This window comes from Pygocentrus nattereri, chromosome 13 (assembly GCF_015220715.1).
Source record: "Pygocentrus nattereri isolate fPygNat1 chromosome 13, fPygNat1.pri, whole genome shotgun sequence".
Classification (NCBI taxonomy): domain Eukaryota; kingdom Metazoa; phylum Chordata; class Actinopteri; order Characiformes; family Serrasalmidae; genus Pygocentrus; species Pygocentrus nattereri.
The window spans coordinates 10,436,753-10,463,619 of NC_051223.1; the positions used below are offsets into that span (position 1 = coordinate 10,436,753).

The 26,867-nt window shown below is 40.3% G+C and overlaps 2 protein-coding genes across 7 annotated transcripts; one reads left to right on the forward strand and one right to left on the reverse strand.

Moving 5' to 3' along the window:
• On the forward strand, positions 1-25,533 carry cntd1 (cyclin N-terminal domain containing 1). 6 transcript variants are annotated; one of them, XM_017695116.2, is made up of 8 exons: positions 1-423; positions 1,402-1,477; positions 1,835-2,015; positions 2,101-2,263; positions 3,058-3,202; positions 6,058-6,154; positions 8,020-8,128; positions 25,460-25,533. In XM_017695116.2, the coding sequence occupies exons 1-7, from the start codon at positions 261-263 to the stop codon at positions 8,119-8,121; spliced, it is 927 nt and encodes a 308-aa protein (XP_017550605.1). In that variant the 5' UTR covers positions 1-260; the 3' UTR covers positions 8,122-8,128; positions 25,460-25,533. The 6 variants fall into 6 exon arrangements, with proteins under 6 accessions (XP_017550605.1, XP_017550606.1, XP_017550604.1 ...); XM_017695117.2 differs by having other exon boundaries at positions 8,020-8,138; positions 25,460-25,529; XM_017695115.2 differs by lacking the exon at positions 25,460-25,533 and adding an exon at positions 25,130-25,202.
• Positions 8,229-19,189, reverse strand: LOC108425982 (E3 ubiquitin-protein ligase MARCHF7-like). The gene is made up of 9 exons (XM_017695111.2): positions 19,143-19,189; positions 18,093-18,219; positions 16,482-16,631; positions 16,225-16,390; positions 13,788-14,910; positions 11,423-11,592; positions 10,742-10,851; positions 10,021-10,122; positions 8,229-8,601 (listed from the first exon to the last, which is right to left on the reverse strand). Exons 2-9 carry the CDS (start codon positions 18,180-18,182, stop codon positions 8,548-8,550), a joined length of 1,965 nt encoding a protein of 654 aa, XP_017550600.1. The 5' UTR covers positions 18,183-18,219; positions 19,143-19,189; the 3' UTR covers positions 8,229-8,547.
• Positions 25,534-26,867: the final 1,334 nt, after the last annotated feature.

The following is a 26,867-nucleotide window of genomic DNA, read 5'->3' on the forward strand; positions in this document are numbered from 1 at the left end:
GTAATAAGTCGATTTGGGACACAGGCCAGCATTAGTTCGCACTGCGCAGGCGCAGTTGAGGTTTCGTGCTGGCCGTTGGTAGAACAGCAGGCAGTTGGAAATGGAAGTGTTGCCATCTAGCGTCTGATTTGGGTAAAACACGCCACTGTTTTTCTTCAAAACTGTAAAAAAATCTCATAAATATCCCCAAACAGCATTAATTCGCTTTGCAGGCACGCGTTAATGATATAATTATTAATATCCTACTGTCTGCACCTACAATGGCGGCACCGTTTTCACCAAGCGGTCAGAGGAGCCTCCGGTTCGGGGAGGCCTCGGTCGACGTTTTATCAGACTTTCTGACAAACCTCGACAACAAAAACAAGCGCAACCTGGAGAGGTTATCAGCTTTCTGTGGGAGGTTTAAAGTTAGAAAAGTGGTTGGTAAGTAAAATATATTTAAATGTGAAATGTCTACTCAGCTTTTTAGGCAATTCGCCAGCTTCCTAATGGAACTTCCCGTTCCACCTTAAATAGTGCAGCTGTTACATTCTACCGCCTGAGGCTACAGAGTGTAAGTGCGGCACCGTTTAAGGTGGAACTGGAAGTTCCAAAAAGAAGCTGACTTCTGCTTCGTAGCTAGCTTTAACTAAATGTAATATATTCAGCTTCAGTTCCTATTATTTTAAACCTAAAATCACCAAGTCTTTATTATTATTACTATTATTATTATTGTCTTTATTATTATCACTGTCTTGTGTTGTGTGACTGCTACTGGCTGCTAAATGTCCTCAGGATCAATGAAGTATCCATCCATCCATCTACCTACCTACCTACCTGTCTGTCTATCCACCCACCCACCCATCTATCATCCATCCACCCATCCATTCACCTACCTACCTTCCGACCTACCTACCAACCTATCTATCCACCCACCCATCTATCATCCATCCATCCAACCACCCACCCACCCATCTATCATCCACAGACCCACCTATCTATCTATCTATCTATCTATCTATCTATCTATCTATCTATCTATCTATCCATCTATCTATCTATCTATCTATCCTAAATTTATTGGTATTTTATTTTTTCCTTTTGTGTGGGTTTCTTTATAAAAAATGTTTAATTTTTACCTCTTGCTTTCCACCCTCTCTTAGAATTAGAATGGTACCACATACAAAATGCTGTACCTGAAACATTCCTTATAATATCATCATAAACGGGTGGAGCTGAATCTGTGACATCACAAAAACGGAGCATTCTAAATAGGCTTTCTTTGCAGCCTAGGTTTCATTCATGGACTATATGGACTAGGAGTGAACATTTCTTTTTTAAAAAGTGAGGAATTGTTCTATTATACCCCTTTAAAATATCTGTTATGATGTCTAATATCTTTTCTACTATCACTACTTGCAGAACATACATTTCTTATCTGTGAGCAGTTGGAACTGGACCCTTTAGTTGGTTATCATGCCATTGAAATACTGGACAGGCAAGTTACAGAACTGATTGAAGGGATATCCCACCAATTTTTCAAAATCCTTGCTTGATTAAATGTTTAAGATGTAAACAGAGTCGTTCAGAGCGGTTTGATGTGACACTCTCTGTTCAAGATAAACTTACCGAGTCAGAACTGTTACAGTGGTGGGGATAGGAACCAGACGTCCCCCTCTAAAAGCTCCCTCACAGAAAGAAGTTCCTTCCTATCACCACCACTGTGATGAAGTCACTCTGTTTACATTTAATGATTGAGTTGTGGAAAATTGGTGTAATTGGCCTGTAAGTGTAGCTGAACTTCACGGACGTTATCTGTAAGCACTGTCAATCAAACAGTTCTTTCCTGTTCCAGGTTTATGGTGAAGCATATTGAGAATTTGTTCTCCATCCAGAAGAGCAGGACAAGTGACGGCGCCTCCTGTGGAGCCAAAGAAAGCTATGAAGATCTGATCTTCAAGAATCTGGGTGACAAATTCCGAATCTTCCTCCTTTCGAGTGTTCAGATAGCCAGCAAACTGGCCTTACACTCCAAGGTAAGGGACTGAGGGGTGATCTGGATGAAAATGAACAACTGTTCTGAAGTAATTACATTACAGCTGGTTTCTCTGTTAAGTGTAGGCTGTCAACAACAACTCTGCGTCACAATACCTTCAGTCACTCGGCAGCAGCTGCCCCAAAGAAACACTCCTGGAGTCGGAGCTCCTCATCCTGAAAACTCTGGACTTCCAGTTGAATGTACCAAACCCTCTGCTGTACGTGGAGACCCTGCTGGATGTTCTTGGTGAGCCGTTTTTAGCCGTCTCGCAAACTGGAGGTTGCAGTGGTCAGTTTATCATATTATTTAACAGGGAAACGTTAGAGGTGGGTGATATGGCAAACATATAATATCGCGATACTTCAGGAAATTTTCACGATATGCGATATACACAATATTTATTTTTTCTGATATCAAATCAGGTGGAACTAAGAATATAAATAAAAATACCATGAAAAACTGTGAACATTATGATTTTTATTCCGTATTTGGCACTAAATCCAGTTAAATGGGACTAATTTTGTTCTATAATGAAGCAGGCAGGTGGTCAGTTTCTACAAGTGCTGATGATAGGAATATTGGGTTTTATTGTTTTATAGCTCATTTTATTGTTGGGTTTTATCATTTTTTCTTATTTAGCAAATTTAGAGGTGGGCGATATGGCAACAATCTAATACCGTGATACTTTAAGAAATTTTTGGTATGTGATGTATTGCGTTATTTTTTCAGACATCTGATCAGTTGGAACTAAGAAAAATGAACCTGCATTTTGAAAAATACCATAAAAAACTGTGAACATTATGATTTTTATTCAGTATTTGGCATTAAATCCAGTTAAACTGGCCTAATTTTGTTCTCTTTATAATGAAACACGCTGTTGGTGAGTTTAATATCCACACTGATAATATCCTCAGTATGTTGAGAAAAGCATATTGTACTGTATTATGACATCGTTTATCATGATAACGATATATATTGTCATATTGTCCAGCCCAAGGAAATGTTACATAATATTATGGTCTGTTTTTCTGCACCTACAGGTCACAATGACCCAACCACGCCTGTTGCACAGCTGCACCACCTGTGCAAGTACGTTCTTCTGTTTATCTACCTGCAGAGGGAGCCGGTCTACCGGTCCCTGCTGGTGGCGGCTACTGGGCGTCTCAGCCCATCTCCAGAGCAAAGGTAGCTGCAGAACTTGTCTGTGTGTCTTTTTATCATAATGATCTTGATACCAAAGCACCGTGTTTCATTTCTTTAAAACTGAAAAAGCAAAACTGTTTCCTTTTCGCTGCTGTGGTTAAATGTTAGGGATAAGTTTAGGTATATCTTGGGCCCAGTCCCATTTCCTATTTTCACCCCTATTCCCTGTTGTCGATGTTGTCGAGGGTCTCTGAGCTACAAGATTCTACAAGATACAGTGACAGCAGAGGAGTGTAACGGGGAGCGAGGAGGCAGACGCAAGTGCTGAGATAAGCGAGTTTTATTATGGGCAAATCCAGGGCTTAAATACACAGGGAAAATGAGGGACAGGTGGAAAACAGGTGGAGATAATCGGGGCGGAGTCACGAAACAAGGGGGCTAAACCAAAACAAATGCACATGGACAGGACTGGGAGGCGCCAATCATGACAAGGAGGGGAAAGTTCAGCTCTTCACTGCTGGGCTTTAGTTACATTTAGGGATCATACACCTTCAAAGAGGGGGGCAATTATTTATTATCACCACCCGTTCCACCTTAAATGATGCAGCAGTTACATTCTGGAGCTTCAGGCGTCAGAACTGCTGGGCTATTTAAGGTGGAACGAGAAAATTACCTACCAAAACATTAGCAAACTACTAGCGATTTTTATGCTTTTATAAAGAAAAGGACCAAAATACACTGAAACCATATTAAACTAAGATAAAACAGTGGTTATTGTAATTTTTTAACAGAGAAAGTTCTCACATTTGTGGGTTTCTTTGGTCTCTTGTTCAGCCATCTTGCCAGTTTTTCTGTTTTCCTTATATCTCTCTGTTTGGAGCCTCTGAAAAACCTCCGTTTGGAGGGTCATATAGCCCAAACACTTCACCGCATCCCTCTATCTCAACAAGAATCAGGACCCTGTACACCTAGACGTGAACCCTCATGAGTGTTAAGGGGAAAAGTGGCAGGAGCGAGGGTTGAAATAGGACTGGGCCTTAATCTTTAAGTACTGAAGCAGATTAAAATAATTTAATCTGCACAATAGTTGTGTTTTTGCATGTAAAAGCACCACATATGAATGTGTGATAAGTGCAAATGAACAAATACAATAAAAAGTAACAAGAATTTGTTGATTTGTACTTCTCAGAGTTCCGATATTCTTTTGAACTCCTCTTGTCATCGTATGGATTTGTTAAACCCTCTTAATTTAATGAAGTATTGATGCTAAACCAGGTGTTGGATGAAATCTACGAATAATACTGGGTTTCCTCAAGAATCCTTAGGAATTGGGAATTGGGAAAGAGAAAAAACACACCGACATACAAAAAAAATCACTACTTATTGTTTAAGTGTGTATTTATGTTAGTGTTTTTAATTATTCTTAATTCTAGGTTGCTTAGCTGCCCACTGTTGTATGTATAATACATATGGGGCAGATACAATTTGGGTGGGTTTCATAAAAGGGAGGGCCCTCCGGCAGGCCTAAAGTTTTACTATGTTTCTATAACCTAAAAACAGGTCAGCCAGTTGGCATTGTAGTCTATGTAGTTACTGAATAATAAGCCTTTGTAGGTAAAAAGCCTGAGATTTAAAGTGGTTTAGGCAAGGCAAGTTTATTTATACAGCACCTTTCAGATGCTGCGCATTCACAGTGCTTTACAAATGAAAAAATATAGAGATAATTCAATTTCTACGTTTTCAGGCTGGATTTACAAGTGTTACGACAACCTCTATAAACAAAAACATGTTATTTGATCAGTGTTCTTCAAACATTTATATATGACTGTAGGTACATATACACTGTATTTCCAAAAGTATTTGGTCGTCTGCCTTCACATGCATATGAAATTGAGTGAGATCCCATTCTTAATCAATAGTATATAATATGATGTCGGCCCACCCTTTGCAGCTTATAACAGCTTCAACTCTTCTGGGAAGGCTTTCCACAAGGGTTAGGAATGTGTTTATAGGCATTTTTGACCGTTCTTCCAGAAATGCATTTGTGAGGTCAGACACTGATGTTGGACGAGAAGGCCTGGCTCACAGTCTCCACTCTAATTCATCCCAAAGGTGTTCTATTGGGTTGAGGTCTGGACTGTGCAGGCCAGTCAAGTCGAGTCCAGTGGCGGTGCTTTACACCACTGCATTCCACGCTTTGCATTATACTTGGTGATGTAAGGCTTAGATGCAGCTGCTCGGGCATGGAAACCCATTCCATGAAGCTCTCTACGCTGTTCTTGAGCTGATCTGAAGGCCAAATGAAGTTTGGAGGTCTGTAGTGATTGACTGCAGAAAGTTGGCGACCTTTGCGCACTATGCGCATCCGCTGACCCTGCTCTGTCATTTTAGGTGGCCGACCACTTCGTGGCTGAGTTGCTGTCATTCCCAGTCGCTTCCACTTTGTTATAATACCACTGACAATTGACTGTGGAATATTTAGTTGTGAGGAAATTTCACGACTGGACTTGCACAGGTGGTGTCTGATCAGGGTACCATGCTGGAATTCACTGAGCTCCTGAGAGCAACCCATTCTTTCACTAATGTTTGTAGAAGCAGATTGCAGGCCTAGGGGCTTGGTTTTATACACATGTGACCATGGAAGTGATTGGAACACCTGAATTCAATGATGAAATTTTGGAAATATAGTGTATGTATATATTTGGTATGTAATCGTATGTCCTCTATGCTTAAAAATATATATATAGATTGCTGATTCTGCGCATACGCTTTGTTCTCTGTTGCCTTTTCCACTTACTGTTCATGTTTATGGTGAGTTTTATGGTCTCAGTAGTGCAGCAGGTACCACTCTATTAGAAAACTTTCTGATCATGGACTGTTTCTTTTGTGTGTAACAGGGCGAAGTTTGTGTCAGTGACTGAGGACTGCATGCTGTTAGGAGTCGGAGTTATTGCAGTGTCGGCTTTCATCCACCAAGCGTCTGCCTGGGAGAAGGTAATTCAGCCCTGCATTTTAGAGATCAGGCTAGGCAGCGTCTGCAGTCTTGATGAGGGACACACAATGAGAATTGGCCAATATTGGAATCAGACCGTTTCTGCGTTCTACATTTGTGTCATTTTATGTACGAAAAGTAAATTCATTGTCTAATTTATTTGTACGTGACCGTTTTTGAACCGCCATTTAATTCACCAAATTGTTTCCATATGTGGACTGAGGAGCAAACTGTACATTTTGAGACTTGGAGACAACGTTTATGTACCACTCTTATTTTGATACAGTGATACATGGGTCGCTCTCAGGAGCTCAGTGAATTCCAGTGTGGTACCGTGATCAGACACCACCTGTGTAGTCGTGAAATTTCCTCACTACTAAATATTCCACAGTCAACTATCATTATAACAAATTGGTATTATAACAAAGTGGAAACGATTGGGAACGACAGCAACTCAGCCATTAAGTGGTCGGCCGCATAAAATTACAGAGCGGGGTCAGCGGATGCTGAGGCGCATAGTGCACAGAGGTCACCAACTTTCTGCAGAGTCAATCGTTACAGACCTCCAAACTACATGTGGCCTTCAGATCAGCTCAAGAACAGCGTAGAGAGCTTCATGGAATGGGTTTCCATGGCCGAGCAGATGCATCCAAACCTTACATCACCAAGTGCAATGCAAAGCGTGGAATGCAGTGGTGTAACTGCCACTGTGCCGCCACTGGACTCTAGAGCAGTGGAGACGTGTTCTCTGGAGTGACCAATCACGCTTCTCCGTCTGGAAATCCGATAGACAAGTCTGGGTTTGGCCAGGAGAACGGCACTTGTCTGACTGCATTGTGCCAAGTGTAGAGTTTGGTGGAGGGGGGATTATGGTGTGGGGTTGTTTTTTCAGGAGTTGGGCTCAGCCCCTTAGATCCAGTGAAAGGAACTCTTAAAGCTTCAGCACTAAGAGAGTTTGGACAATTTTAGCCTGTGAGCCAGGCCTTCTCGTCCAACATCAGTCTCACGACTGGGGTTGTTGCACAGGTGGCATCCGATCACGGTACCACGCTGGAATTCACTGAGCTCCTGAGAGTGACCCATTCTTTCACTAATGTTTGTAGAAGCAGTCTACACCTGTGGTCATGGAAGTGATTGAAACACCTGAATTTGGATGGGTGACTGAATACTTCTGGCAATATAGTGTGTGTGTATATATATATATATATATGTATGTGTGTGTGTGTGTGTGTGTGTGTGTATGTGTATGATTATTATATGAAGGTATATTGTAGTGCATAACACCCTCTGCCTTCTACGCTATAGACTGGGGTTCACTCCTACTCCATTCCTGGAGTTTAAGCACCCTACACTATCAATAAGAGACCCAACACTACCTTTGCCTACCTGTGTAAACTGAGCAAAGTCGCTCTGCCAAATGCCACACACACACACACATATACACACACACACACACACACACACACACACATATATATATATATATATATATATATATATATATATATATATATATATATATGGTCAATTTATCTTGAAATGTACACACAATGTAAGGGACAGTAGGCATTTTCAAATTATGTCAAAAACTGAAAAATGACAACAAATATATGTATATACTGTATATACACACACATACCAGACATTATCTGAGCACCGTTCTAGTTCTTTCCATTACAGTAAGGCTGTAGTAAAATAATATTGTGATGCATATTGTGATTTGTGTATGTTTTGAAGTATCGTAGTATATGATATACCATCCACTACTAATTTCAGTAAAGTCTGACATTAAAATAAAGCTTTTTCTGAGGCTAAAACTCCAGACTCCACTTCTAACCCAGCGTTTGTGTGTTACTTTGTGCTGCAGGTGGTGGAGGAGCTCACTCTGATCTCTGGTTTCTCAGCAAGGAGCATCATGGACTTCGCTCATGTGACTCTGACGCACATCACCAAGAACAGAGCACCATAATGTTTAGGTAACCTTTGGTTAGTAGTGTTTTAAAGTTCTCAGTGTCTCCAGAAATTGTGTGAAGAGCAGCTGAGTCCTGGGTAGAACTTGCAACGGGGCAGAAAATCTTGATTTCAGTTTAATTTTATTTGGAGTTTCCACACTGAGTACGAGAAGATTGAGAGCTTACATTGACATCACATACAATACAGATCCATGACAAAGCTATTCAGAATAAATACCAGTTCAATTAAAATAATTGTTTCTTTCATCTAGTAAATTCTATAATTCTTTATCTAAGTTTGTATCTTCTTTTTTTAAAAAATAATTTTATTACATGAATGAATCAGGAGGAGCTGCTGTCAGTGGTCAGGTGGATCCTTAGACAGTTTCTAGAGGATTTTGGTCAGTGGTCAGTCCTGTTTTCAGGGTTACTGGCCTCTGGCCTCACCGCCTGACTTGTGCTCTGTGAGCTGGAGGTCGAGCCCTCGACTCCAAAGACTGAAAAAAGAAAATGTGGAACAGAAGTATTTTGTGACTGTCAGAACAAACTTTCATACCTGTGAAATGGTAACATGAGAAGTAAAAAAAAATCTGACACTTTAATATTTAATATTAAATATTGTATATAATTATTATTTCTATTGGTCCATTTTTTCTAAGTGTTCACTCAATGTGAAGGGCATTTTTCAGAGGGAGTAAAAAATGTAAAATCGAAAAAAAAACAGAATTGAGAGGTTTTAATAAGTTTGAAGACTTTTTAAAATCTATTTTCCACAACTGGGAATAATAATGAAGGCATCAGAACTATTATTATAGATTATATTATTATTTCTATTTTTCAAGAAAAAAGTATACTTTTTACCTTCATACGTTTTTTATATATATATATACACACACACACACACACACACACACACACACACACACACACACATATATATATATATATATATATATATATATATATATATATATATATAAATATTTATATTTTAAATATATATTATAAATATATAATATTTATAAAATATATTTTAAATATATATTATAAATATATATATTTATGCTTAAGGGCAAATGACTGTACATACATTCCAATATATATATATATATATATATATATATATATATATATATATATATTGGAATGTATGTACAGTCATTTGCGCTTAAGCATAAATACCCAAATATTATTATTATTATTATTATTATTAATAATAATAAACTGCTATTTTAGAGCCTGCTGTTGCTGAAAACTACATGTTGGGGCATCTAAAAAAAAAAATATATATATATATATATATATATATACACACACACACATGTACAGGATATACAGGAGTGCATTATTGCCATATTTTTATCGACAATATCAGCCAATATTAAAGGCCTACCTATCTATCAGTCGGACTCTAATATATACATACAGTCTCAAATTTGTGAAGGTCTTCACTTTGTGGGACCGAGTACTGAAAGGCAGTCAGACCTGCTTTAATGCTTTTCCTCATTTGATGGTATAATCATATAATAGAATCCTGCCTTCCGCCCGAAGACTGCTGGGATAGGTTCCAGCTCCCCCCCGCGACCCTGACGGAGAAGCGGCTTAGAAAATGGATGGATGGATGGATCATATAATAGAATTTTCTGCATGGACTTAAATTACTGTAAAACCTCCTGTAATGTGTTAATCACAGCATCTCTCTGTGCTCTTATCTTCATTAACTGAATGTTCACACTTAAAGCATGTCTCTGTGTTTCTGAGACCTACTGTGCAGCCCTGCAGCTCGCTGGAGAGTCTGGCATCGATCCACGTTAAAGGGGAAAATTCTTTAAATTAAACTTTAAAACAACAGAGGCTAAAATGATGGTGGTGTTTTCACTGTACTAAATACAGCAGTTGTGAATGACACCACATACCCTGGATATGGTGGTCCTGCCTGTCTGAGTCAGCTGCAACAGCTCTGAGAATCTTTGCTGCAGCAGCAACAACAGAAGCAGCTGAGGAGTGTCCTGCCTGAGCTAAGAGAGGAGGTGAGAGGGACACTGAGTGGTGACAAAAATAGAAAGGCACAGTATTTTACTAAATTTTATACTTTTATCTGCATGATTAAGTGGTTAAGATGTAAACAGAGTCATTCAGAGCGGTTTGGTGTGAAACACTTTGTTCTAGGTAAACTTACTGAGTCAGAACTGTTCACAGTGGTGGTGATAGGAACCAGACATCCACCTCTAAAAGGTCCCACACAAAAATTTGTGGTTATGGTTTCACTACCTGATGAGACCTTGTCTTGCGAAAGGTATTTAAGATATTGGGTTTGGCCTAAATCATATTTTTAATACATTCATGGTGGAGGGACATTTTAAGGAAAATAGTCCCCAAATAAAGAAAATTTATTTCAGATTTATCACTGTTTTCCATCATCAACATTCCATATTAAAATTCTGAAGATTTATTATTGGATAGTAAATAAAATGGCTATGGTGACCCCTGGTTCCTATCACCACTGTAAACAATTCTGAAGCTTCTCTAGAACGAAGCAAACCACTCTGAATACCTGTGTTTACATCTCATCAACTGACTGAAGCAGAAATGTTAAAAATCAGTGGAATTTCCCTTTATACACACACTAAGTGTTACCTGAGTGGATCTGTGTTGGCTGTAATACTCCTCTACATCAAAATCATCCAAATCCAGAGTCAGACTCCCTTTACAAAGCTCACAGGTCTTCACCACTGAGAGCTCAGCACCTGTACAAGGAGACACTGTCTTTAATATTAGCAATCAAGTAGCTGGCTGATTATTTGGATGACTAATCAGTTTTGAAAAAGGCAGTCCCCACTGCCACCCCGTCTCCCCCGAGTTCCTCAGTCCTACATCAGTCCTACTACAGCTATGAGTGGGGATCTGGCCTTCTAGCTACAGGCGGAAGCTGCCCAGAACTCTAGCCCAAGTTCTCAGAGTTCTCCCTTTCCCTCAATCTTCCCTCATACTACCACCACCATGTTGAAGGCAAGGTCACAAAAACTCACAAAAGTTCATTAAAAAAAGCGAAACAATGCATGTAAATCCGTCAGCCATGTAATTTCCATCAGCCTGCAGACCAGTTAGAGAACTTCAGATGTGCATTATCATCATGCAGACGATAATTGCCACTTCATTGATAACGTACATTTTGATCCATTTTTAAATTGAGTTTTGGATTCAAAGCATCCCACATATAAACCCATGGACAGACAAAAGTTGCCCCATTTTCTTACAGCCTTAAGGCTATTAGATTCTTCTGTTTGCAGTCACCCACGGAGAGGCACTCCTACTGACCTGACTTTATTTTGGTCTGGATCCAGCGCTTCAGGCAGTCATGGTGGATGTACTGCAGACTGCCAGAACACTGGCAGGGGGAGAGGAGGGGGTTGGTGGGGGACGTTCCCTTACACTGGCAAATGCGACACACATCCTCATCCTCTTCATCAGACTCTTCCTCTAATAGTCTACAGAAATGGGGAAATATGATTTAGGATTCCTGTAAACTGTGATCAGTTTATATTACAGCACTGTGCAAAAGTCATAGACCTTTGTTTATTTAATATCCCGTCATTCAAGTTATTATTCAGCATCAGGAAAATATAAAATTACACAGAAGCCTCAACAACTAAATACACTATATTTCCAAAAATATTTTCTATTTGAGTGACATCCTATTCTTAATCTATAGGGTTTATTATGATGTCGGCCAACCCTTTGCAGCTATAACAGCTTCAACTCTTCTGGGAAGGCTTTCCACAAGGGTTAGGATATATGTATTTATCTGTGTTTATGGGAATTTTTGACCATTCTTCCAGAAGCGCATTTGTGAGGTCAGACACTGATGTTGGACGAGATGGCCTGGCTCCCAGTATCCGCTCTAAGTCATCCCAAAGGTGTTCCATCGGGTTGAGGTCAGAACCCTATGCAGGCCAGTCAAGTTCTTCCACACCAAACTCGTTCATCCATGTCTTTGTGCACTGCTGTGCAGTCATGTTGGAACAGGAAGGGGCCGTCCCCAAACTGTTCCCACAAAGTTGGGAGCATGAAATTGTCCAAAATCTCTTGGTGCTGAAGCATTAAGAGTTCCTTTCACTGGAACTAAGAGGCCAAGCCCAACTCCTGAAAAACAACCCCACACCATAATCCCCCCTCCACCAAACTTTACACTCAGCACAATGCAGTCAGACAAGTACCGTTCTCCTGGCAACTGCCAAACCTAGACTTGTCCATCGGATTTCCAGACGGAGAAGCGTGATTGGTCACACCAGAAAACACATTTCCACTGCTCTAGAGTCCAGTGGCGGCACTTTACACCACTTAATTCCATGCTTTGCATTGTGCTTGGTGATGTAAGGCTTAGATGCAGCTGCTCGGCCATGGAAACCCATTCCACGAAGCTCTCTACACTGTTCTTGAGCTGATCTGAAGGCCACATGAAGTTTGGAGGTCTGTAGCGATTGACTCTGCAGAAAGTTGGCGACTTCTGCGCACTATGAGCCTCAGCATTTTACGTGGCTGACCACTTCGTGGCTGAGTTGCTGTCGTTCCCAATCGCTTCCACTTTGTTATAATCCCACTGGCATTTGACTGGGGAATATTTAGTAGTGAGGAAATTTCACAAATGGACTTGTTGCACAGGTGGCGTCCGATCATGGTACCACACTGGAATTCACTGAGCTCCTGAGAGTGACCCATTCTTTCACTAATGTTTGTAGAAGCAGTCTGCAGGCCTAGGGGCTTGGTTTTATACACATGTGAAAACCTTTGGCAATACAGTGCATATGTTTGTGTGTGTGTGTGTGTGTGTGTGTGTATGATTGGTATATTGTAGTGCGTAACACCCTCTGCTTTCTACACTATAGACTGGGGTTCACTCCTACTCCAATCCTGGAGTTTAAGCACCCTACACTATCAATAAGAGACCCAACACTACCTTCCCCTACCTGTGTAAAATGATTAAAGTCGATCTGCCAAATGCCATATACATACATATATCTCATTGCTTTTGGAAGAAAACCTTGTATCTCCATTTTTGGCATTTTTCAGTTTTTGACATAATTTGAAAGTATCTGTTACACTTTATATTGTTTGTACATTACCCAAAATGACATGGGAAAAATTCTGGTTCTATTGACTTGAAAGTTGGTTTTTTTCCTTCTCCTGTGAAGTTATTATTTTGGAGATACAAGGTTTTCTTCCGACAGCAGCGACATACATACATATGTATATATGTATGTGTGTATGTGTGTGTGTGTGTGTGTACACATATACTGTATTCTTTCAAAGGGTGTATGTTTTCAGATCTGAAGCAGCTTGATTTTCTCCTCTCTCTCAACGATGAAAGCTTTACGTGCTGTTTATTTGATTGGGGCAGTTTTGGTGTCTACCAGTTGTTCCAGGTGGTTGTTAGGAGTCTCATGTTCTGATTTAGTCACTTATTTTCTTTTGAGTTTTTTTTTCCTCATCCAAGTGGATGATCTCACATCTAATGTCCTTTGAAATATTTCCTGAAAAATGAATAACTTGATGGCTGAAAAATAAATAAACGAATGGTCATCTTTGAATTTTGCACAGTGTAAACTAAACAAAAGTTACAATTTTTTTGTCATGTTGCTAAACTTAGTTAGCATCAACCTGTTTCAAGGCAACTATAACAAACCTTTCTGTTATCCTGCGCAGAGTTTCAGGATTACTTGACCGTTTGCTTTCAGGATTGCTAGAGCAGCCTGCATTGTGCGACCCATCCCTGTGACTGTGTGTTACTTCTAGGTGAAGGTCATGTAGTGCCATCAGGGCCAAGTTCAAGTGATCCATCAAACTAGTTGTTCTTGACTGGTTTGCTTCTGCTGAAGTTGACTGACCTTCTGGAGGGGTTATTCCTCCAGCAGCACCCTCCTCTTCATCCTCACGTCCACTGGTAGTTGCACCTGGTAAGGTTATCGCCGTCCTCCCCACTTCATCTAACACAGCTGGAGGAGATCTCCCAGGGCTTACAGCCAGGGCTGGTAGACGATAGTCAGAGTAATCACTGAAGCTATCTTGTCTGTTAAAAGGGCTCCCACGGCTACCTTGCAGCTCCAGTGTGTGTCTGTGTGCTCCATATCCTTGGCGAGTGGACTCGTAACGTGAAGAACGTGGAGAACCTTGTGGAGGAAGAGAGGACATCTGTTGTAAAGTTGGTGGACTAGATAATGACCTCAGGTCATGCCAAGAATTAAAACGCCCCTCGTCTTCGCCCTCGTCCGATTCTGAGGTTAGGTCCAACAGGAGGTGTCCACTGATGGGTCCTACATTGGTACTTCCAGTGTTGGGACTGCTGGAGTCTGAGTCGCTACTGGTAGAAGACCACAGCTCCTGGATAGAAGAGTCAGCTGAGCTGCTGTCTGAGCTTTCTGTGGTCAGGCTGTCTTCAGTGATGCTGCTGATGTCCAAGAGGCTCTGGAAGGGGTTATGGAGTTCTGGGGTTGGCTCACTCTCTGGGCTTCGAGAATAGTTCCACAGGCTGGGGAAATGGGTCCAGTTAACATGGTTCTGATCTGGAGCGGTCAATCCCCGTGGAAGGAAACCTACTCTTTGAATGTCCATGGTGCTCTGTTCGTCATGCTGAGGGATTTCCTGAGGGGCGTAAGTTGCTGGCATGTGAAGCTTTGATTTTAAGACATTCTTTCTTCTATTTTGGGTTCTTCTTGTAGTGCTTGGTGAATGTTTTGGTGACATCGTGCAAAGGTTTGTCTTTGTGGTGGCTGATGTAGACTGACGGCATTGAGAAGATTGTTCCTTACCTTTAACAGACATCAAATATGACATTTTAAATAGACCTCATCAATTCATCCTAACCTTCTCATAGCTCTCATGACTTTCTGGGGCATTCTGACTTAAAACCATAATGTAATACAATTTTTGGTAATGTTAGGTTGTATTTTACATGTATTTTAAATGAGCAGGGCTGCCACAATTAATCGACGTAATCAACAATGTTGCCGGTGAAAACGAATCTGTGTTAATATTTTAAACCGTTGCATTGCGAAGGAGATTTTTAAAAGTTTCCAAAGACACAATGCATCAAAAAAAGTCTGGGAGCACCTCAAATTAGCCCAAAACAAAAAGGTGGTTCGTGTACTGTGCAAATTTTTGATGGGTTACCACAGCAGCATTAGCACGATGCACAAGCACCTGAAGAGAAAACACACAGGCACTGTTCTGGATGATGGACCAACGGTGTTGCAACTGATTCAGGTCGCCCTTCCGCCGTTGCAGTGTTGGCGTTAATTTTTGGCTTATGCATGTCACTGAGAACTTGATTTGTAATGGGGAATGTTGGTTGGGATAGTGTAGTGGGTAACACCTCTGCCTTCTACACTGTAGACTGGGGTTCAGTCCCCACCTGGGCAAACACCCTACACTACACCAATAAGACTCCTAACACCACCTTCACCTACCTGTGTAAAATAATCAAATTGTAAGTCGCACTGGATAAGAGCATCAGCCAAATGCAGTAAATGAATGTAAATTTGAGTGGGATCGGGTGCAACACCGAAAAATCCAAATCCACCGTCAGTGATGTTTATTAAATCCCTTTTAGTAGGGAGAGCTTTTTGTCTGTTGTCCTTGTAGCTTGTAACGCATTATGAAGCCATGCTGTCTTAGAATTTCCATTTAATAAGTGTTTGAGAACATGTTTAGGCCAGAACCTGGGCTTATTCTATGCTGACTGATGATGGCAGTGTATGTACTTGTGTGCATTGGACTTGATAGGACATGCGCCTTATCTAATCATTTCAAATATGTAATTATTTTAAGCACATTTGTTTGTGTAAGGATTCAGTTTGTTGTTGTCAAAATAAAAGGAGTTTTTTGGAATAAAATTAATTATTTTAATCGCTAATCGACTATGGGTAAAATAAAATAAAAATACAAAAATCGTCGACAGATTAATCCACAGAAAAATAGTTTGTGGCAGCCCTACAGATGTGATATTTAACTTCATTGTGCTTTTTTTCATTTTGGCCAGAATGCCTCTTTAAACCGACACACACACTGTGTGTGCATACACTACGTATACAAGAACATCCTATTGTCTATAAATCTTATGCTACATCGGACTGAAGGGTTGTTTGGAGCTCTGTGTGAGGTCTTTGAGGCCTTCAGCTCTGCAGGGCGGCTTCGTGCTCCACTGACAAGATCTGGCAGGCGTTCCACTGAGCTTCTTTTAGGACAGTGTCGTGCATCTGGTCGACTGTGCTTGACAGAAGTAGGTGAAGTCTGCAGGTGGCAAAAACAACAGCGGTAGGTGAACATATTCCGCTTCGTGACTGAAATAAAATGAAGTGAAAGTAAAAAAAAAAAACACTACCTTTACAGAAGCTGGTTTGGATGAAGCCCACGGTCTGTCATAGGAGCGTGTTTTAAACTTGGGGGGTGTAAGAGGAGGCGTGATCATTCTCTGCGTCTGTCTCCTCATCTCGGCGTCTTCCCTCTCTCGCTCTCTTTTGCGCAGTTGCTCCTGTAAAACAACTTTTAAATAGCTTACTTACATTTTCACTGTAATGGAGTAAATATACAGTCATGCAGTTAGTAATGCTGTGGTCTCACTAATCTGCTGACCAATTAGTATTAATACTACTATTAATAATAATATAATTATAATTGTAACAAATAAGGTGCTAGTTATAATATTAATGTATATTAATTACATTATCAAAAACAATAATACTGCACTTTTATTTGTGTAGCACATTTCGTACATGGAATACAGCACAATACAGTGAATGGGTCATTCTACAGAAACGTCCATGTTTCTGTCCCTAGTGTTTACAAATATACTACACTTAAAAAATGCTAGTTACAGTTTATTTATATTTAAAAAAAACAATGTTATTTTAACAATTAAACCTTATTGAGCCTCAATTCAGCAATATTGGTTATTAATCAATTATCTAGGATTCCCAGTACCACAGAAGAGCTCATCTTCACAGTCGTGTGAAGGCTGAGGCCATATATGAGGCCCATCTCCTTACACTAAATTCCCAAACTGTTGTCACCACTGAGCAGCTTTTCAGTCAGCAGCTGTGACAGAAGAACAGCTAAATAACCTGGAATCAGCCAGAAATGAACCCAATACCATTCGCTAAACATGTAGTTTGATCTTCAGAGTCGGACCAAATCAGACTGAGCCATAAAAGTGCTGAAAAATCAAGTTCAGCTCGGTTTGGTCAGTTTTTCCAGATCAGTATTAATGTTGTTTTGTTCCAGCTCATTTAGTTTGGCGAATGGTATTTGGTTAATTTCTGGCTGATTCCAGGTTGTTTAGCTGATCTTCTCTCACAGCTGCTGACTGAAAAGCTGCTCAGTGGTGATGACAGTTTGGGAATTTAGTGTCGTGTCATCTTCAGAGTCGGACCAAATCAGCTGTCGGTCAGATGTGACCTTAAAAGTGTCTGTTTTCTGTTTGTGGCAAAGTAAAAAGTAAAAAAGTTTTAAATAGCTTGAGCGTCTCCTACAGCTGTCAAAGTCGTTGCTTAGCAACGGCATCTCAGCAGAGTGATAGTGTTTGTCAAAAACCTGTCATGTTATGGTCAAATAACAGCACTGTTGGAACGGCTCTCAACCAATCAGCTCGTGTGGCCGGAACTAGTATTATTATAGTATATAGTATGATGTTCACACCTACAGTTCTTGTCATCTTGACCTATAAGACTGTTAAGACGTTTATCCACATTGCTATGGAGAATGTTGTCGTATTGTCGTTGGGTCAAGCTGCCAGGCATTATGTTTCATAACAATGTATTTATTAAATTCCCATCACATTTCCCAAGAGGAACCAAGACAAGAGGAACCCATCCTTCACTGGACCATGGAGTTGTGTTGCAAGAAGTGAAGTAACTCGATTTGTATAACATGATATTAAGGCCTTGTGATCGCCACGTTTATCAACACCCAAAGATCTGAGTCCGCCCCAGCTTACCTGATACTGCACATCATTCCTGTGTCTCAGCTCTCTCATGTGCTCAGCGTTGCTGAGACCTTCAGCGCGTCTCTCCCAGCTCTGCAACATTTACTTAAACAGGAACACCAGCGATGTTTCAAAAATTCTGCATAATTAAAGGGTTAAGATGTAAACAGAGTTGTTCAGAGCGGGTTGGTTTGAATCGCTCCATTTTAGAGAAACTTAGAACTGTTCACATTGGTGGTGATAGGAACCAGACGTCCACTTCTAAAAGCTCCCTCACAGAAAGTTCCTACATGAAATGGTTATGAATTCACTGCCTGATGACTGAGATGCTGTTTTATGATAGTTTAGAGAACTTAAACTCCGTTCATGGTGGAGGGATACATGCAGGGCGCTGTGCAGCAAAATAGTCCCCAGAGAAAACTTATTATTCCAGATTTTCCACTATTTTCCATCATCAACATTCCATATAAACTCAGAAGACTCGTGTAGGTTCTCTGATGGTTCTGGATGGTAAATAAAATGTCTATATCTGTGTTGTAGTCATGGCGACGTTTGGTTCCTATCACCTCCACTGTAAAGAGATCAGAGTTGGTAAATTTCTCTAGAGTGAACGATTTCACATCAAGCCAGTCTGAATGACTTTGTTTACATCTTAACCGTTTGATTATGCAGACATTTCGAAAAATCGTTGGAGTTCCCCTTTAACACTGTAGTCTAGCGGTGTAGGCTTGTTTAATTAACGCTGATATTAGCCAGTAAGAAGGCTGATAGACTTACAGATAGTGCTGTTTATGAACCTGCAGGTGTTTTAATGCTGTGTCAGGGGATTTATTACAGTTAAAAGTGCTAATTAGCTTCAAAAAAGGCGAGTGAGGAAATCTACGTTAGCCAAGCTAAGCTAACGATGTAGCTACAACACTGCAGAGCACCTCTGTTGTGGTTCTGCTCTTTACTTAAAGCATACAGCTGTAGCCTGAAGCTTAGTCTGTGTTTAAAACAGCCCGGTTTAAGCGTCTGTTGATTAATTTAGGCTCAGATTAAACGGCGAGACCGCGTTATTACCGTTTCCTCTCGCGTCCTCTTGGTTTCCATGGCGACCGGCCTATGCGCGTGCACGAGGCTGTGGGAGCGCGCTCAGCAGCACAGTCTTGAAATCTGAAACTGTTTGATTCCTTAGTAAAGGAAGTGGTTCTATTTAGAACCATGAGTTAAATGTCTCTTTGCATGGTAAAAGGGTTCAGATTGATAGAGAACATGTTGTATATGGTTCTCTATAGAAGCTTTTTGAAAGTGGTTCTATTATAGCACCAACAAGGGTTCTTTTATTGCTGCAAGCTGGACACAGGAACTGTAGCAGAACCCTTTTTGGTGCTATATTGAACCATTTTCAAAAAGGTTCTGTAGAAAACCATATACAACACATTCTCTATGAATCTGAAGAACGCTTTACCAAGCAAAGAGCCATTTAACTGATGGTTCTAAGTAGAACCACTTCCTGTACTAAACAACCTTTTTGAAAATTGTTTTATATAGCACCAAAATTGGGTTCTGCTACTGTTACTGTGTCCAGCTTGAAGCAATAGAAGAATCTTGTAGGTGCTGTATAGAACCATTTTCAAAAAGGTTCTATAGAGAACTATATACAAAGCATTCTTTATGAGTCTGAAGAACCCTTTTACCATACAAAGAGACTTTTAACTGATGGTTTTAAGTAGAACCACTTCCTGTACTAAACAACCTTTTTGAAAATGGTTCTGTATAGCACCACAAACGGGTTCTGCTGCTGTTACTGTGTACAACTTGAAGCAATAGAAGAACCCTTTTTGGTGCTATATCGAACCATTTTCAAAAAGGTTTTGTAGAGAAGCATATACAAAGTATTCTCTGTGAATCTGAAGAACCCTTTTACCAAGCAAAGAGTCATTTAACTGATGGTTCTAAGATAGAACCACTTCCTTTACTAAACAACCACTTTCTTTACTAAACAACCTTTTTGAAAATGGTTCTATATAGCACCACAAACGGGTTCTGCTGCTGTTACTGTGTCCAGCTTGTAACAATAGAACACTTTTTGGTGCTATATAGAAGCTTCTATACAGAACCATATACAACACATTCTCCATCAATCTGAAGAACCATTTCACCATGCAGAGAACCCTTTAAGCATGCAGATGGTTCGGAGTGAGCAGCATGTCTGTTCACCAACCAAACCAGCATACGTTGTGTTTTGGATGCTGGTGTGCTGTGTGATCAGCAAACCCAGCAGCAAACCAGCATAAGCCAGAATAGACCAGCATACATTCCATGGGGGATTAGGGTTCTAAACAGAACCATCGCCTTTACTAAAGAACTCTTGAAGAATCCTGTCTTTACTCAGGGAAGTGCAGAGGGCAACGTTGAGAGGCTGTTGTCTATTTACAGCTATTTAAACATAAAACTAGGCTCACTGTATCATCATTACGCCTAATGGCTTGTATATTCATATTAAACCAAACGTTATTAACAGGAATAGCAATATATTTTCTGATACATATTCAGTATTTAATAAACATCTTTGATTAAACAATTCGGTTGAAATACCTCAGTAATGATAATATTCCTTTGCCTGGGTGAATATTATCATTACTGTATTTCTGGCCTCAGACACTCTTCAAACACACAATTTTGGGCAAATCTGCAGATTTTCTTAGTGTTTAATTGTCTGAATAATTAAGTGGTTGAGATGTAAACAGAGTCATTCAGAGTGGCTTGGTGTGAAACGCTCCGTTCTAGAGAACCTTACAGAGTCAGAACTGTTCACAGTGGTGGTGATAGGAACCCTCTAAAAGCTCCCTCACAGAAAGTTCCTACATGAAATGGTTTTGAATTCACTGCCTGATGACTGAGACGCTGTTTTGTAATACTTTAGAGAACTTAAACTCCATTCATGGTGGAGGGATACATGCAGGGCACTGTGCAGCAAAATAGTCCCCAAAGAAAACTTATTATTCCAGATTTTCCACTGTTTTCCATCATCAAAATTCCATATAAACTCAGAAGACTCTTGTAGGTTCTTTGGTCGTTCTGGATGGTAAATAAAATGTGTATATCTGTGTCGTAGTCATGGCGCCGTCTGGTTCCCATCACCTCCACTGTAAAGACATCTGAACCATTTCACACCAAACCGCTCTGAATCTCTCTGTTTACATCTCAAACACTGAGCTGTGGAGGAATTTTGTGAAACTACCCTCTTGTAAGTATTTATCTAACATCCTGTATCTGATCATTTGATTTTTATTTGGTGTGTTTAATATATACTACATATGGTACAAAAAAGATGGTTCTTCCAGGGTTCTTTAGTAAAGGGAGTGGTTCTATTTAGTGCTATAGTCCTATATAGACCCATTCCACGCTTAAATTATTCTTTCCATGGTGAGATGGTTCTTCAGAGTGATGGAGTATGTGTTGTATGTGGTTCTATATAACACCAAAAAAAAAGATTCTGCTAATGTTATGATGTCTAGGTTGTGTAGAACCATAAAAGAACCATCTTTTTTAAGAGTGTAGCCCAAAGTGAAGTGTATTTTGTGTGACGTGAGCCGAGTTTTGCTGGCATGGGTGGGTGTTAATGTGTCCATTGGAATCCCACGGAGCAGGGTGGGAACAAAAAAGAAAAAAAGAAAAACGACGTCGAGAAGCTCCATCACTTCCATGCGGTCACCATGGCAACCCAGGCCTTTCACTAGTCGCGGGGGAATTCCATTTTTGCACGCCTCACTTGCCAAGTAAGCAAGTCAGCTCTTCAGGGGCCTGCCTTTTGCCTCTCCCTAGCAACCAGTTGCTAGGTTGCAACTGTTGCCATGTTAATGTGGTGTGGACGGTCCACGGGTGTTTAGAAATGTTGTATCTGTGCTGGTGACACCACTTTCGTCTCATTTAGGCCCCCCCCCCCGCCTTCTTAATTCCATGAGTTTCACAGGCGAGTGCTGTGAAACCTTCACAGGCCGAGATGTGAGGCAGAGCTTCCAAACTCGCCCCCTTGTTTTACAGGGACATAAATAAAAGTGGAATTGACGTTACAGCCACCCACTGAGAGACGACGACATTGCGGTTTGTTCCGTGGCAGGAATAGCAGGGGGGTGGCTTCAGTGGTTTGTGGCTCACAGCGACTTCCTGCTACGACACAGAAAGCCATAAATTGTAATGTGGATGCTCAGTTGTGTCCTGCATAATATTCTGATCACCTCTTTGTTTCTACGCTCATATAGATGCATTTTGTAGTTCTACAGTTACAGACTGTAGTCCATCTGTTTCTCTGATACTTTGCTACCCTGTTCTTCAGTGGTCAGGACCCCCATGGACCCTCACAGAGCAGGTATTATTTGGGTGGTGGGTCATTCTCAGCACTGCAGTAACACTGACGTGGTGGTGGTGTGTTAGTGTGTGTTGTGCTGGTCTCAGTGGATCAGACACAACAGTGCTGCTGGAGTTTTTAAACACCTCAGTGTCCAAACACCTCAGTGTCCTGGACTGAGAATAGACACCAACGAGAAATATCCAGCTGACAGCATCCTGTGGGCAGCGTCCTGTGGGCAGCGTCCTGTGGGCAGTGTCCTGTGACCACTGATGAAGGACTAGAGGACGAACAACACAAACTGTGCAGCAGCAGCTGAGCTATCAGCTCTGACTTTACATCTACAAGGTGGACTGACAAGGTAGGAGTGTCTAATAAAGAGAACAGTGTTTAAACTCCAGCAGCACTGCTGTGTCTGATCCACTCAGACCAGCACAACACACACTAACACACCATCACCACGTCAGTGTTACTGCAGTGCTGAGGATGATCCACCACCCAAATAGTCCCTGCTCTGTGAAGGTCCATGGGGGTCCTGACCACTGAAGAACAGGGTAACAAATTATCAGAGAAACAGATGGACTACAGTCTGTAACTGTAGAACAACAAAGTGCACCTATACAGTAAGAGGAGCTGATAAAATGGACAGTGAGTGCAGAAACAAGGAGGTGGTCAGAATGCTATGCTTTTAAGATACCACAGTATAGCATGGAGTGAAGAGACTCCAGGTGAAGGCAAAAATACCCTTTACACAGGAAAATCGATACAGCACAATATTCTTCATTTGGCCGCTGTGGACAGAGAGGCCCCTGCTCTAAGGGAAGCCTGGCCTGACCCGGGGACAAGTGAGTTTACTTTGACTGGATTAAGGAGGGGATTTGTGGACAGGCTGCTCCCTGCTGGTCCGTCTTGGCTCAGCTCACCACGACCTTGTTCGGTGGTGTTTGAACTTAACCCCTGCACTCCCAAACACACCTCAGGCTCGTAATCCACACCTCATCTTCTCAGAGACTCACGCACTGAGCAGGCCTTCAGTAAGAGTTGTTTGTACCGCGCAAGGCCTGTCTCTGGGCTCTTCTCTCTGTGTGGCAGAGTCACTTGCCTGCCTCTACAAGCTCCAGTGGTGTTAATAGTATTTCTTCCTATTTCCATTTCATGCCATTCTTTTGCCCCTCGTTTGTTTCCTCATGCTGGGCTGAATTTATCTCCCTCGTTCAGACTTTGTGGTGCTTTTTACAGTTGAGTATTTTTGGCAGGACATGAAGGCATTTCTGTGAGTAAGTGATGATCGGATAGTCTGAACAGGAAGGGTGGGTGTTACTATTTCCCCTTTGTTATTGTCCACTACCATTCAAAATGTTGAAATCATGTCAAGTGAATACTAATTATTTAAAAGATTGCTGAATAATATTAATAATAATTATACAAATGTTTAAATTGTATTTAAATATAAAATGATTAAAGCAGAGACACCCAAGGTAAAATATTACTCCAGTTAAAGTAGAAGTTCCTCCCTTTAGACCTCCACTTGAGTAAAAGTACTAAAGTATTTATCTTCAAATGTACTTAAGTATCAAAGAAAAAGTACTAAAAGAGTAAATAAAGGCTCAAATGTCCTGTTATAATTTTTATAACAAGACTCGCTTCATGAACTCATTTCAGGTGAAAATCCTCCAGTGTCTCTCTTGGTAAACCAGTCTTTTAATAGAACGTCATTAATTAGTGACACTGACATCTATTAAAATGATCATAAGCACAAAACACTGAAGGCAGACAGTTTCCATCAGGTAGAACCGAGTGTCTCTGAAATCACTTTTACAGACAAGCAAAGTTTCAGTTTAAGATTTATTTACAACTTAGTTCCAAGTTTAAGTTCAATAAAAACTGGATTTAAACTCAGGATCACGAATGAGCTTCCTTTACTATATTGATCTGTAGGTCTCTGTTCATAAAAATAAACCAGCCCAAACTAATTTAATATAAAATGAAATGGTGTTTGTATAAATTCAGAAAAAAGCCGCATCAGTCTCGACTGCATATGTGGACATATTTCTATATTGTGCTCTATTTAAACAAAGTTAGGTTAGTTCATCATTTATGTTGAACAGACTCTCCCAAAATTTTACGCTGCTGTGCTGACGTTGAACCGTGTGCTGCACTGGATCGGTATGACCAACAGGTCAAAACAAGCTCTAAACAAAGTGACCGCTGTGCCCTGATTGGTGTTCTTGCTTTGCACTTCTTTCATTTTGACATGTTACGTTTTTATACACACAGAAACCAAAAGGAATGACAGATTTCTCAAAATGTAGAGGAGGAAAATGTCAGATATTAGACTTTGAAATGTAGTGGAGTGAAAGTAAAAAGTCGCCCAATAGTGGGAAAACATACAGATACACGAAAAAATACTTAAGTACAGAATCTAATTACATTTACTTAGTTACTGTCCAGCAGTGTAATTTATAAGCATTTTTGTAGATCTACAATTGCACAGCTCTGTTCAGCATTCTGGACACATTGATTGTATTAATTCTCAGTTTGCTCAGCATCTCAGAGCTGTAGTGCTGCGATCATGTTAGAATACTTGTAAACATTTATCAGCAAATTAACTTTGTATAATTGAAAACTTTGACAGCAGACTTTTAACGGTACTGTAAATCAAACTACTGTTACTCTACTATAATTGTGCCCTTTACTCTGCTTTTCCTGTGACAAGGTACAGCTTGGAATGGGAACGGGAACGGGATTGGGAACGGTCCCAGATCTCTGAAGAGCTGTCAGTCATAACACACCCAGACACCCGGGCAGCCATGATTAAGCGATTACCCTGATTTTTCTCCACAACAACGAGAGGATTTAATTTCCGATCCCTAGACGACGGGGTGAAAAAATAAACCGGTGCTTAATGAGCGAGGGGCTAATGGCTTGTATCACAAGTGGGACTGGATGAGCAGATGGATTGAATGAATAATGTAGCTCATAATCTTCGCTAAGTCAACAGTGGATTTTCCCTGACAGCTGATGTCACTTACTTCTGATCCTCTAGGGCAGCCGGGAAAGCGGCACACAGACCTCCTGAAACAGGGAGCCAAGAGTTGGCGAGCAAGACAGACAGTCAGACAGACGGCTGCATGTTTTAGGGCAGATTTGAAAGTTCTGCTACTAGTTTTTAACCTCCTCGGGCCCGAGACCGGACTCTTCAGAAGCAAATCATGTTTTTTTGTGAATCATGTTCTCTGCTACAATCTTAATAGGATAATATGTGAACGTTTTTTGTTTACTGGGATACATATAACTGTTGTTGGAAGAAAACCTTGTATGTCCATTTTTTTGGTCATTTTTCAGTTTTTGACAGTATTTGAGAGTACCTGTCGCCCTTTACATTGTTTGTAAATTTCATGATGATTAGAGTAAAATAAATGGCCAAAAATGACTTGTGACAAATTATGGTTCAATTGACTTCCATTAAAAGTACAGCATGTTTTTTCCTTCTCCTGTAAAGTTACCATTTTGGAGATATGAGGATTTGTCTAACAACAGTGATGTGATCTAGAACGTGAGTTAACATGACTAACTTATCCTGCACTCTTAAAAAGGATGGTTCTTCAAGGGTTCTTTAGTAAAGACAGTGGTCCGACATAGAACAATGACTACTCAAAGAACCATGTGCATGGTGAAATGGTTCTTCACATTAAAAATAAAGTAGGTTTTTTCCTTCTCCTGTAAAGTTACCGTTTTGGAGATGCGAGATTTTGTTCTGACAACAGGGATATAATATTCCATGGACATTTGAACTTGAGTTTTGAAAAATGAACATATTTCTTATCGTAACAACGTAAACAGGTAACAAAGAAAGCATTGAAATCTTATTGTGTTTACTGCATGAAAAACTTTCTGAACTCTCAGAACAGCCTGAACGTCTGTATGAGTGGCTCCTAAAATGTTAAAATATTTGGTAACACTTTCTATGAATGTAACATTTGTAAGCATCTATAAACACATTCATCACATGTTATATTGCATTCATAAAGGATCATAACCATGGCTATAATTATGCATAAAAATGCATGCATGACACATTATAGCCATACTTATTATGCATTATGAATTCTTAACACTGTTCTGTTCTTAACACAAGTACTGTTCATGACAAATTATAAGAGCTCATAAGCTGTATTTGTCCACTCTAAGTAAAGTGAAGCGTACTGTACTAAAATGACCGCACATCGTAATACGTGACTTCATTGTAATAATCAAAGCAGACTTTACTGCACTGCAGCTAAACGTCCAGATCACTGGACATTAAATTGATATAAAAACTTGTTTATGTATAAATAAATATCTAATATTTCCTTTATAGAACTTTTTAAAAAAGATCTATACACTCCTAAAATATATGGTCCTCCAAGGTGTTCTTTAGTAAAGAAAATAGTTTTGTATGGAACCATGAGCAC

Bases quoted from the DNA above. Each gene is read 5' to 3' on its own strand.
- cntd1 (XM_017695116.2), top strand. From the start codon at position 261: ATGGCGGCACCGTTTTCACCAAGCGGTCAGAGGAGCCTCCGGTTCGGG. The intron at 1,478-1,834 runs GCAAGTTACAGA...TTCCTGTTCCAG, and splicing joins GCCATTGAAATACTGGACAG to GTTTATGGTGAAGCATATTG. The intron at 2,016-2,100 runs GTAAGGGACTGA...TGTTAAGTGTAG, and splicing joins AACTGGCCTTACACTCCAAG to GCTGTCAACAACAACTCTGC.
- LOC108425982 (XM_017695111.2), bottom strand. From the start codon at position 18,182: ATGTTGCAGAGCTGGGAGAGACGCGCTGAAGGTCTCAGCAACGCTGAG. The intron at 16,632-18,092 runs GTAAGCTGGGGC...GTTGTTTTACAG, and splicing joins GGAATGATGTGCAGTATCAG to GAGCAACTGCGCAAAAGAGA. The intron at 16,391-16,481 runs GTAGTGTTTTTT...TGCCACCTGCAG, and splicing joins CCAAACCAGCTTCTGTAAAG to ACTTCACCTACTTCTGTCAA.